The sequence below is a fragment of the Dunckerocampus dactyliophorus genome, chromosome 8 (assembly GCF_027744805.1).
Source record: "Dunckerocampus dactyliophorus isolate RoL2022-P2 chromosome 8, RoL_Ddac_1.1, whole genome shotgun sequence".
In the NCBI taxonomy this organism is placed as follows: Eukaryota; Metazoa; Chordata; class Actinopteri; order Syngnathiformes; family Syngnathidae; genus Dunckerocampus; species Dunckerocampus dactyliophorus.
The window spans coordinates 23,079,765-23,093,375 of NC_072826.1; the positions used below are offsets into that span (position 1 = coordinate 23,079,765).

General features: G+C 41.4%; 2 protein-coding genes across 3 annotated transcripts in view; both read right to left on the reverse strand.

Annotated features, from left to right (window-relative positions):
* Window positions 1–1,482: 1,482 nt before the first annotated feature.
* On the reverse strand, window positions 1,483–7,876 carry si:dkey-19e4.5 (UBA_like_SF and PTH2 domain-containing protein). The gene is made up of 7 exons (XM_054785830.1): window positions 7,694–7,876; window positions 7,075–7,188; window positions 5,479–5,550; window positions 5,299–5,373; window positions 5,025–5,122; window positions 4,392–4,506; window positions 1,483–3,151 (listed from the first exon to the last, which is right to left on the reverse strand). The coding sequence occupies exons 2-7, from the start codon at window positions 7,180–7,182 to the stop codon at window positions 3,065–3,067; spliced, it is 555 nt and encodes a 184-aa protein (XP_054641805.1). The 5' UTR covers window positions 7,183–7,188; window positions 7,694–7,876; the 3' UTR covers window positions 1,483–3,064.
* Window positions 7,877–9,269: 1,393 nt separating this feature from the next.
* Window positions 9,270–13,611, reverse strand: part of plxnb1b (plexin b1b) — a 103,594-nt gene continuing 99,252 nt past the window's right edge. The window contains exons 37-38 of one of the 2 annotated variants that reach the window (XM_054783516.1): window positions 12,042–12,116; window positions 9,270–11,569 (exon numbers count right to left, since the gene is read on the reverse strand). In XM_054783516.1, coding sequence (XP_054639491.1) covers window positions 11,465–11,569; window positions 12,042–12,116 — 180 coding nt within the window. In that variant the 3' untranslated portion in view covers window positions 9,270–11,464. The remainder of the gene's footprint in view (window positions 11,570–12,041; window positions 12,117–13,611) is intronic. The other variant, XM_054783517.1, reaches the window with a different exon arrangement.

A 13,611-nucleotide genomic window follows, 5' to 3' on the forward strand; every position in this document is an offset into this window, starting at 1 on the left:
CTACTCGCTTGTCAGTCATTGTGAATGCAGACATGCGTGTGTGTGATTGGCTGCAGGAGTCGAGCATCAACTTTTTTTTCCACTACGCGAGCCACAAAAGGCGTGGCTTTGCTGTGGGGAGCGCTGGGAAAAATCTCAGCTCTCATACTCGAGAATGTACGGCTGACGGCACGTTACGGGAGTAGCTGTTGTGGCTGGATAACGAACTGAGGATCTTGGGAAATTCTTACAATTAAAGTCATAGCCAAACGGATTTCATTTTATTCCCGACCTTAGTGGGATTATTATTTATGTTTTACTATGCGTACTATCTGCTTTGGAGGAAGCTTTAGATACACGGGGTCTCTTGGGCCCATTTCTAGGGACAACAGAGGCAGGGTTCGCTGGGTCAGCCCCACCTACCTGTATGTAAGGTGAACGAAGGAGGGACGTGTCCACACGGAACTGATGGCGTGGAACAGTTCTGACAATCCTTAAATGGCGCCGGTTTTCCCAGTGAGGAATATGTGACTGTGTCTCAAATGGAATATTTCAGCCAGCATACGTCATTGAGTACACTGTGTACTTACTTTTTTTGGATAGTGTTGGTTCTAAATACATGGTTGTGTTTCAATTGGCGCACTTCCACAAAACAAATTAACTGCATTCACAGCGAGAAGTACGGCAGAATGCTGTGCACGGTCAGTATCTGGATAATGCACTCAACACGCCCAAAATGGTGAGTGCAGCGATGGAGCCTAACTACCTCAATAATCGCCATCTCGGAAACGTAACGTAACGTTTACCCGAGTAGTTGCAATGACAATTGACAAGGACAAAAGAAGCGAGTAAAGATTGCTCTTGTCATTTCCGGTAAATACGCAACGACGGTAATGGATTTGGGAGTCAAAATTCATGCCTTCGGGAACTAAGTACACAGTGTACATATACTACATGAGTGTAAGTTCGAAAGTGCACGAAATATACAGATTGTCGTTGCGCACACCAAGGATAGCACAATATTTACCCACTTCTCTCATTTTTATTGAACAGGGCACCCGCCATTTTGAGTGCAACATCCGGGTACTGGCAGTACACTGCTTTTGCCATAACAGTATTTCTCAGTGTGAACACATTTAAGAACTCAGTGTGATTGGTTGCTTTTTGATTGATATTTTTAAACAAGATTTCCTCCAGAGTGAATTTTTTTAAATTGATGGATTACATGTCTGACGTATGGACTTTGTATTCTTGCTTCCTTAAATAAAGCTTGGTCAAGCAGAATGTTGTCTTGTGGGTGTTTTCACACACTAAAATGTCTTCGATATCTATTTCGGGCAATGACAAGCATACAATACGTTTTATCTATTTATTACTGACATGTTATTCTCAGTCTATTGTAATTCAGCTTTGCACTAAGTTTTTGGTGTTAGAATACAGGTAGGTTTTTATTATATCCATATCATTCTGGTGACCATTTGATCCTTTAAAAATATTGACTCATTTCAGATTGTATAGCTTTAATTTGCTCTCGTTTTAAACAGGCTGTTTCATCTCATGTGAATTTAATGTTCATGCGTCACCATTCGTCCTCCATGGAGATTTAATGTGAAGTCAGAGCCACATAATATATTTGTTAGGATGTATATATAATTAAGCTGTGCTGACCTTCTGCTGACTGTAAGTATACATGTCATACATGCATGTCAATGTCATCTGCAAAAAGATACATTTAGCAAGTCAATCAGTTCACAAATAGGACAAGACAATATATATGTTTACCAATATCCTGTCAGGATTTTCATTACTACACAAGAGAGCAACATACACATTACACTCATCTGTACTGAAAGATGTAACGACTTGATTAAATGCATAAACAAGATTTACAGCAGGGGTATCCAAAGTCCAACCTGAGCGGCCAATATATATATATTTATCTTTTGTGTTTAACTTGATGCATGAGATAATTAGCATGTTTAATAAAGTCAAAGTGAAGGACTTGGGATTGTTCTGTATGTGACCCTGGGTGGGAAACGTTTGGACACCCCTGACTAAAGACAGAAAAGACCCAGTACATGCAATAAAACATCAAGTACTCAACAAAACGCCCATGTATGCATCATCACTGGTAACATTTTCTTCTTCAAATAGAAAATAAGAGGAAAAATTAAGTGTACAAAGCAGTAAGGGATGGAAAACTGCACACACATAGCTAGGCTGCAATCATTAGTCCCCTAGGAGATGACTAATTGAGTAGTGGACAGGTTATTAGCGACGTCATGCATTTAATGCTCTAAAATGGATTACGATGGTTTCACCCGAGGGGACTGAAGTCACCGAGTGCAAAACCCGCCGCCAACAGAAGACGAGGGTGCAGCAACATGGAGGTGGGAAACGCCAAAGCAATGCAAAAATGTCTCAAAGTGGTAGCGTGATGTCACGGGAGCCCCTCGGCAATGCACGAGCACTTGAAGAGGAGCTAAGTAGCTATGATGTATGTGCCGTAGCTTTTCCATCACCACCTTTCGACTTTGCTTGAATTTCTATGTTGGAAGTAGCCTAACATGCAGCCGTGTTAAATAAAATGTCTGTGTCCTTATTAGTACGAGCTGAAGAATGAAATGGAATAAATAAGAGCAATAACTGAATGACCAGTTCAACTCATCCTTTCAAAATCTTCTACAGTTGCAGCCTAACGTGTAGTAGCTACTGCATGTCTATCAAATAACAAGCATTTCTCATCGCGGGTCTTTGGGAGAGCAACATTTCAAAGTGGCATTCAGACAATGACGACAAATTGATCCATTAAAAATCCTAACTACCATCCCAGTTAAGCACACAAGCTGCAAACTACCAGACTGATTTTAAGCCATTCACACCTGCACAGAATGATCAGTTGGAAATGCTCATGTTTGAAGACCACTTCCACGGGTAAGAAAGTGATGTGAGGTTTGGGGTCGATGTCTTCCGTGTTACTTTAAAAGGTTTCTCGTGCTAGCGTCTTGCTTTCTTTGGAAAATTCTGCCCTCTATGTGTTGCTGTCAGGCATCACAGATCCATTCCCGTTTTGGTCTGGAGAACATCACAGCAGCTTCAGACTCCCAGTCACATTGTTCACCATTTCCTCCTCACCCATTATAGCCAGGACAGTACGGGAACCGGACTCCACCTACCAAAAAGACAGATTGGATGCTTTCATTCAGCCTGTTTGTAGCCTAAAATAAAATGACCACCAACACATGGCTCATGCAATGTGGAATGGGAGGACAGACTGGTAGAAAACATGAAAAACTACTTATTTCACATGTTGACTTTACAATCAAAGGCATTTTATCAATACTGTACATAAGCAATTAACCAAATAGTGGTTTTGGTGGCCAAATGTGGCTGTCAAATGATTACTATTTCAATCAGTTTTCAAATGAATCAATCACTATTTGCAACTATGTCTGAAATATTTATTATATTTTATCGACAGATAAAGGACTACCTCGGGGTATCACTCCATGTGCACTACATCCATTGGGGATCACTCTACACTCTGCTCACGGGACGATACACAATATCAGGTTCATGAGAATGAGACAATATTTGAACATTGCTTTTAACTGCTGAACTTTTTTCCACAAACAAAAACTATAAAAGGATAAGTGAAAATAATGATGGTGGTAGTAGGTGCTACTACTAATCATCTATATTGATGTGTCATTATGCCAAGACACATGTAAAATATGTTGCAGTAGATTAGCTTTATGTTTACACTAAAAGAACAACAACTCCCATGATGCTTTGAGTGCAGAACCTGCAAATAGTGAAATAGTTGCTACCATCGCATGTTTTGATAGAAGTCATATGCAGCGATTGTGTTTTGATCTCACAAATCTTAGGAAAGTTTGATCAAATGTAGAATTACTACAGCTTCTGCTTGGACATTATCACGGCAGCAGCTGTTCATCTCCAATGGGGAAAAACAGCCACACGTCGTGAGCAAGTGATGCTAGTAACACAAAGGTAGGTTGGATTGCAAGGTTTAGTGTGTGTGTAAAGCACTGCCACTTCCATATTACGTGTACTATCATTCACAGTAATGATGCCACTGTTCACAGTCTGTTCTCCCTATAAATGACAAGACAGGATGACATATGGCTCACAAATTGAATAATACACTTCTGCCTCCAAAACAATGTCTGTAAGTAATGTGCACCTATAATGATATGATACCTTGCAGTGCACAAAAAATGTGCACATGTTGGCAGGTCTGACATTTAAGATGTATTTGAAAAGCTGAAGTTGAAAACGTGGTAAATGTCATTCGGTATTCATGAATGCAGCTACAATGGGGGAAAAAATGAAGTGAACACAAATGTCCAGCACAGAAGGAAAGAGAGGTTATGGTTCTCTACACTCACTTGAGTAAGCCCTGCATCCTGGACCAGGTAAGTGGGCAGACTGAGACTCATGGCCAAGGCCTGGAGCTCCAACAGATGAGCCACATTGGTACCTTGTACCACGATCTTCTTGGCTCTGCATCACATCACAAACATCACCACGACGACAAGGTTTTTTTTAATCAACAACACCAACAACAAAAGTACATAACATTTAAATGGTAGCGGCTGGTGGCTGGGCCCAAAGGTTCCTTTACAACTATTTTCTACCAGTCTTCCAGACACGTTTGGCCCCACAATGTATGTTTTAATGGTGTTATCCATGATGGAAACATAAACTTGGGAATGCCAATGGAAACAGTTGACAATAGATTAAAGTGAATTGTGAGGTGGTGAGAGATTCCCACCCTGAGTAATCAGAAGCTGAAACTTGAAACGCTCACATTTCGGAGCGTAATGGTAAACAGCAGTGGGACAAAATCCACCAGAGGACGTGTGCAACATTCTCTGCTCCAAGAAAGCTAGCATAAAAATATTCATATGTAAACTTACAACAGTAGCAGGGGGTCAAATACTTCTTGTAATAATGATACGCTAATGTACACATAGCTACGAGCGCATGTCCTATTGCGTGCTTGAATTTGAAGGTCTTACCCACTGTGGTCCCACTTCCAGGCCATCTCCCTCCAGCTGTTCTTCTCCTGCAAAGTCTGGTACAGTCCCACAGCAGCATGGCCTACCTGAGCCGCTACCTGCACATGAAGTCACAGGTACAGTCTGGGTACAATCTTGGTACATGCAGACAGACAGCGGGCTTCATGAGCACCACTACGTTTGTTTTTGTCAAGTTCACCAAAATGCAAGAGAGCTGCTGTCTGAGTATGAAAATCCACCGGCATGCGGACATCGGCAGCTGCGCTGAACATACCTTTCCAACCCCCATGGCAAGGTCCATGTTAACCACAAACACCATTTTGAACATCAGGTCCTCATCTCCCTCCTCCTGCAGAGCACAAACATGCCAGATTGAGATCTGGCTTTGGACAAACTCGGGGGGGTCTTATGTGATAATGTGTACCTGTTGAGACTAAGGCTAGCTTAAGGGCACCTCATTCTCCAGTTTGTTGAAGTAGTACATGGCCGCCTCCTCAGCAGAAACATTCCGAGTGTGCAGGAGTGCCTGGAATAGTGAGAAAAAACAGAACATAATTAGTCATTGCTGTCGTTCTCGTCGTATTGCAATGGGGGCGCTACAGAATACAGAATCCCGCCCGCTTCCTGCAAGCCACACCCCACGTAACACTCACATGCAGGAAAAGGTGACATGAGCTTCTCTGAGACTGCATGTATGCATATGTACGTGCACACGCACAGGGAATGACGACCATTAACGCCACTCCCCCTTTTTGGGCCAAACAACACGTCTCATTCACCTTTAACTTGTAATTGTGAAGAATATAGACTCCTGTTCTCTGGAAGCACTATTGGCAATGGCGGTGGTGTTATATTTTTTACCAAGCTGTGTTTAGCTTCCGATCCGCTAGCCTCCGATTCGATTTAAGGTGGGATTAACCTAATATACAGTGCAACCGTTTGTCCACTGTTTGTCTGTTTTTTTGTGACACTTCTCGATGTGAAAACATTTAACGTGTGAAACATCACTACTGGACCTAGACTTCTCAAATCTGGATTGGAATAATCCACAGACCCCAAAGGTTAAAAAAAGCATGGTTTCTGATTTGTGAAACCTTTATAACTGTCAAAATGCAATAAAAACACATTCATATGTACGTACGACATCTAGTCCATATTACACCTGGTGCTGTTCGGAAACCACTAGACCTAGACTTCTAAAGTCTAGACTGGATTCATCTACAGACCCCAAAGGTTCATAAAAACAGTTTCTGATTTGTGAAACCTTTATTCTATTTGTGAAAATGCAACAAAGGTAACTTTTTGTATGTTTTTAGCCTTTTGCCCATATTAGACCTCGTCCATTTTGAACACCACTGGACCTATAATTCTCTAATCTGGACTGGATTAATCTTCAGACCTTAAAGGTTCATTAAAAACAGTTTCTGATTTGTAAAACTTTAATTCTGTTTGTGAAAATGCAATAAAGGCACATTCATGTGTTTTTTCAGCATCTAGCCCATATAAGACCTGTTGTTTGTTAAATACAGGACCCAGACAGGGGTCTCAAGCTCGTGGCCCGCTGGGACATATTTTGGAAGCCTTGCCAAGTTCAGAAGCACTTGCAGGGGCAAACACAAACCAACACTCCACTCAAAGAGAGCTGGCCACAGAGTGAAATGAAAATGGGGGTTACGAGGCAACCACTACCTACAATTGCGGTGCCAACACAAAAACGACAGCACCACATGTTACAAGTCAACAGACGTCTAGATCCAGTGGCTTTCGAATTGGCCCAGTTCTTATACGGCCTTGTCTCATATATAGTCTTTTGATTGCATTTTCACAATTAAAATAAAAGTTTCACAAATACAACAGTGAGTGTCGGCGAAAGGTCATGTCTTACCTAAAACATCTAAAATGTGTCACAAAAAACAGACCATCAGGACAAATACTGGCACTGCACATTACCTCAATTCCACCTTAAATTTCCCTTGTGTGCCAAATTGGAAGCCAACGTCAGCATGGTATATTTTTTGGCTGTAAAAAGGCAGGGATAGCACTGCTGTACCTGTTTAGCTGCCTCTTCTGGAATATCCAGCTCTCTAAGTTGTTGCAGAAACACAGGGTTGACATCCTGACAACCAGAGTCTGGGCTTGCTTGCTTTGGTGGCTCCATATTCTTCTGCAAAAAAAAAAGAACGAAAACCCACATTGGTTTCGGTTTCTGTTACGTCAATAACCGCTTATGTCGACGTGAGTCAGTCAGTCCGAGGGGCGTCGACATAAACGGGTTCCACCCTATAAATGAGAGAACCATATCAAGGGGGGGGATTATGGTCTTGATAACGTCTGAGCGATGAACACAACACTTTGTGCCTCATCGGTCTTATTATTTGGACGTGAACCGGCGAACAAAACCTCTGTCATTAATATGACGCAATTGTTAGCCGTTAGCAAAACTGATGATCGCCTCACAACGCAGCTGTAAAGATGCACTAGATAGAATAGTGTTAGCAAAGCTTTCCTTCGTGGCAAAATATAGTGGAGTAATTATAATCAAAACACAGACATGAGACACAATTTCTTCTTTAAACTACCAATTCAGTGCTTGCATCACAAATGTGACACGACGTTAGCATAAGCCGCTAGCACCAGCCTATCGATGTTAGCTTGAGGAATATATATACCTGTAGTAGACGTTGTGGACGAAAGGGGACGGTAAGTTGCTCAACCGAAGTATTTGCTCTTAACCACGACTGACAGACTTGCCGATGCAATATTATGGCTCGCGAATCCCTTCGTGCCTGCGTCGTCTTCACACGTTACTCCATTTTGAACCCTTTGGAATGTCTTGGATTCACGTATGACCTTTGCGCATGCGCGCCGCATGCACACATCGCTGTTACAATTACTGTGTTTTGAATGGAATACTGTACTGTAGTTCCGTCAGTATACTTCTAGAAGTATACCGAGTACACTGTGTACTCAGTATACTTGCTTCCCGAGTGCGCAAATTTTGTCGGGGTAATACGGGTGGGCAGATAGAGCCAACAGCGATCGTGTTGACACCATGCTAGTATCACTACCGGATCGGTACTATAGGACATTGGTATTTTTCTCGCAGTTATCCGCAAATGTGTGTGTGTTGCGTTGTTGATATCGTTACATTACTATTATTTTTATACTGTACAGTAATCTCACCACTTTGCGCTTTGAATTTCGCGGCTTCACTATCACACATAAAAAAAGATACATCACGCTGTTTCGTGGTTGAATATTGCATACAGTATTAGTAAAAAATGAATATTTAAGCAAATGTAACAATATTTTGGGCTAAGTAAAGCATTTTCAAGCATAAAAAAATTGCAAAATGAAGTAAAATAGAGACACACAAGCACCAGACTTGATCGGAACAACAGGCTTCTATTGCAGGTTTGAATAGGTACTATAACCCCTAACACGGGCTACTGTTGCGTCTGTAACCTACAGAAAGCTAAAACTCTACTCTGAACTCTCAATGTCACTTCCTGTCTTCTTGTCCCACGGCACCGGAACACATTTACAACACCACGCACAAGTACAAGTCTTATGTCTTAAATGGCTTGTTTTCTATTATTCTGTCTACTATTTTGGGTAATCGGAGTGTAAAGGTGAATACAGGGGTGTTGTTTAATGTCTAGGGGGCTCTAATAATGTTAAAAATCGTATTTAGAAGGTTGTAAACAGGTTTTCTATGCTCTAACTACAAAAATATTCCATTTAGAATTCCAAATAAGGAATTGTACTTCGCGGAAATTCACTTATCAATGTCGGGTCTGAACTATCCCTTTAAAGGCGACTGGATGGAGCATTATCGCCCCATGAAATATCTGACAACTTCTTACCTGACTTATGATCTTATTTGCATTTTCTTAATAAAACATGCATAACATACATTGCTTGCTATTTTCCACTGCCTTCCACTGAGAAGTACAGTCAACTGCCGTGCAGAAATAATGGTTGAAATGCTGAGTGTGCTGTGCAGTGCACTTACTGCTCCCCATCTTGGCTAAGTAGTTTTAGGACCCATTGCTGATGGAAAGTCTACAGTTACTGTGACATTGTCGCCACCTACAGGACACACGTGTCAGAGGAGTTTTGTGACATTGATGCCGCTACCTGCCTGTTCTTTTTCAAGCAGTTTCTTCTTTCCCCGGTGGAAAATGTTTTAGGAACAAACCCTACATGTAACCCTCAATCAGTATGTTTAAAAAAAAAAAATAAAAACAAAAAAACAAAAAACTAAGAATACTTTATTGCTTCAGCATCTGTGAGAATGTCCACTTCTTAACAGTTTGAACGACTACAGTTAACATTTGAAAAGAGTATGTACAACGATATTAACACATACAATTAGAAACATCTTTAAAACTGCCCCTTGCAGAGCTCTGCTCTACAGTCTAACAGTTACAGTTCTCCCTCAGCAGACCGTTGCCAGTCCTGTATCCTACCTCTCATGAGTCATTTTAGTGAGCAGGTGTGTCATTCACCTGGCCACGTAGAGCTCCCTATGCGGGAGACAGTCACAACTGAGACAGCTCAGAAAGGGTTTGGTGCGGGCAAACGCTCTCAGGCAGTAACTAAACTTTCATACCCAAATGCAGATGCACATTATTTGGAGAAAAAAAAACATTAAAAATGATGGAAATTTGATTGTGTTCCTCTTACTTCTACCTAAAGCCAACCTACCTAACTCTAACCTATACCCTAACCCTAAAACCAACCTACCTAATCCTAACCCCAAAACTAACCTACCTAACCCTAACCCAAAAACCAACCTACCTAACCCTAACCTTTACCCTAACCCTAAACCCAACCAACCTAACCTTAACCCTAACCCAAAAACCAACCTACCTAACCCTAACCCTAAACCCAACCAACCTAACCTTAACCCAAAACCTAAAACCAACCTACCTAACCCTAACCTTTACCCTAACCCTAAAACCACCCTACCTAATTCTAACCCCAAAACAACCTACCTAACCCTAACCTTTACCCTAAAACAAAGCTACCCAACGCTAACCTTTAATACTCTAATGAAAATTTGGTGTTCCTCATAATCCTACCTAAATCAACCTACCTAATTCTAATCTTAATCCTAACCCTAACCCTAACCCTACAGCAAAAGATCAGTGAAGCAGAGGTCAACACAAGGAGGGAAAGTGGGTGAAAGGCCAACAGAGAGCATGATTTATCCTCACTACACCTTGGCCTACACACCACTTTGTCATTGAAATAATGGCAGCAGACTTTGACAGCGATTTAACAGCGGAATTGAAGGAGAGGATCCAGACCAGCAGACTCTGTGGCAGCACGGTCAATAAACTTCCAAGCTTCAACTTGAAACCTTGTGTCGGTAACCAAGCAAGTAGCAATCCTTGTTATGATGAACTTGGACCGCGTCCGTTTAGGACAGAGCAAGGTGAAAAGGGGTTCCATTCATTGCGCCTTACTGAAAACGAGGAATGTAAAAAAAGAATAAGAACATAAAAGGCAATACATCACTGAGGTGTACACTGCAGGTTCATTCAGTAACAGCTATTTTTTTGTGTACTGTGCAAGTAACACTAACATGAATCAGTAGACCTAAAAATGTGACACATAAAGGGTAAAAAAAAAACAAAACCAAAAAACCTTTAGCTTGGAAGTAGCGCTTCGGTGAGCATGATTTCAATGCCAATATCTTGTACCATAAACTGAACAACGTTGGAAATGTGCATCAGGAGAGATTTGCTGGTGAAACATCACAGAACATAAACATTTCCATCAAGTCAGGCTGAGGTAGAGCGCAGCAATCGGGGAATTGCGTGAAATTATGTAACAATTCAAAAGTAATGTGGACGTACATGTAGTGTCAAACAGTGTGTGACTGTATTATTATTATTATTATTATTATTATTATTATGTATTATTATGATCAATCCATTACCAAAGCACTTTTCTAAAGCTGACGAAGCTGCTTCTACGACCCTGGAGGCTGTGATCCATTAAAAAAAACACTTTGACACGCTACCACAACATGATTGACAGCCAGCAAGAACACACACCACTGTTCACACACACTGTACGTACACATTTCCCACACATACACCAAAACCGTGCAGCAGCGAGAAGCTAATCAAAAGAATGAACCTGAATGGTGCCCATTCATTCCGTTTATCCATCAGCCAGATGATTCAAATAGTCCGCATCATGTCGCCGAAAAACAGCCAGGAAGCCAACTTCAGTCATCAGTCAGATGCTTAGTAATAAAAATGTGAAGTTCATGATTAAAAACTCATTTAGTCCTAAAGGATGTGTGTATCTTCAATGCTCTTCGGCATTAAGTTCACCCAGCAGGGTCTGAGCAAATCTCCAAATATCACTGTTTGTTTTGTTTTGTTTGTTTTTTGCCATAGCACTGGAAGGCGTTTCCTCTGTCACAAGTCTGTGACCTTATTCTCCACAGCAGCGGCGATCTGTTGCAGCCTGTAGCCAAGCTGCATCTTCTGAGCTGTGGTGTCCTCCTCCAGCGCCGTGATTATCTGTGGGCGAGACCAAAAGGAGATTTGACAGAATATCATCAATTCATATAAATCATCACAGGACGCATAAAGTCTCAAGAACCAACGGTCACAAACAAACAGGAAAGCGGCCGTTTTGGTTTTGACCGGGCATTTTTGGAGTGAAAACCTGCTTTGATGAACTTCGCTTTGGGACTTTGACCAAATGAGCCCAAATCAAAATCACAGATGCTCGACACACTGACCGTGGTAAATAGAGAAGCGTTTTAGCCTATGCCATAGGATATGGGCGGGGCATCGCGACAAACTTCAATGGTCAGTCTGATGATTCGTGACAAAACATCAAAACATGACTAACGTGCCTCCACGGGGTCAGATCTCCATCCTCATCAGTGTGTATGATGAAGATGACAATGCATAAGTCACTTCCTGAATTTGCCACATTGCCCCGCAAGTGTATACTGTACACCTGTGGGCTCAGCACTTTACGTACCTGATCGTAGTATTTGTTGATGTACTTGTACAGCTCGTGCAGTGCCACCAAGTAGTTCAGTTCTCCAGAATAGTTCTGAAACAAGCAGGTTGTGTCAGTGGCAGTCACACAACAGAAGACTAATTAATAGATTACTAATTGTGTGCGTGTCTTTTTATTTACTTTCATTGAAATGAAAGGACAATTTATTGGGCGCCCCCTACGGGGGAGAAAATCATTATCCATTTTTCGTTACTGTATCGCAGGGGTCGGGAACCTTTTTGGCTAAGAGAGCCATGAAAGCCACATATTTTTAAATGTATTCCCGTGAGAGCCTTATAATGTTTTTTTTAACAAAGAATACAACTAAATATGTACATGTTAAGACTATTTTAGAAAATAATAAGTCTCTGAATTGATTCTTTTCACTAACATTGTTATACTGAAGCTATCCAATAATAAATAAAATACTTGCTACAATTAATGCAACTTCTGGTGCTGCAGGGTTTGGCACCGCACTCCGTATCGTTCTTTCTTTTCGCCATCTTCTTCGTCAAAAGGGGTTGCTTTGCAGAATTAGCAAATTAAAGGAGGGAAGTTTACTTCTTGACATCTCAGTGACGCAGGTAGGCTACCACATTATGCAACAATAATCAAGTTTTGGTGTCCGTCCCGGAAAATATCGGAAGGACAGCTGCCAATGGCTCCGGCCACCCGCATTGTGGCAGAAAATGGATGGATGGATTAAAATGCATGAGAAAGTTTTGTATTTTGAACTTTATTTTTAACACTGTGATTTCTGTAATGTTTTACTTTAAAATGTGAGCAAAAAAAAAAGAAAAAAATATTTTTTTTTTTATCGTGCTAAGACATGTCTGAGAGCCAGACGCAGTCGTCAAATGAGCCACGTCTGGCTCCCGAGCCATAGGTTCCCTACCCCTGCTGTATCGTTCTGCTTATTTTAAAGGGTCGGGTGGTAGCGTGGTTGTTGGTTCGATCCTCCATGCCGCTGTAACCATTCAACTTGTTGATACGTTTCAACATTCAGTCTGCATTTTTGCTTTCCAGCATTTCTAATTCATTCATTTTTAGTCTGCTGAAAAGAAATGGACAAATGACAGGGCGCCCCCTACTGGTGAAACATTACATTTTCCATTACTGTAGCTTGTCCACTTATTCAACGGGTGACTTGGCTCAGGTGGGTAGATTGGTCATCTCCCGACCCATTTGCTGGTTCAATCCTAAGTCCTTGTGTAATGGTTCAACATATTTATGCATTTGAACAATCATTCTTTCAAATTCAATTCAAATTCCGTCGTTTTTCCCCCTGCTAAGCTAACGTTAGTGTCCTCCTGTCCCACTCCTTAATGTTACGTTGTTCTACGTGACATATGGCATCTACTACGTTGGTCAAGTGCAGCGTGACAGTGTAGAGATCAAAAGAGGATCCAGTACACACAATAGCACTTGTTCCAGCTCCGTTGGATAAGTCGACACAATTTTATCTTGGAAATCAATTCAACTGGAAGCGCTTAAGCCTTCTTATTCTGAAAATCAACTCAAGCAGGAAGTGCTAAAACAATTTTATTTT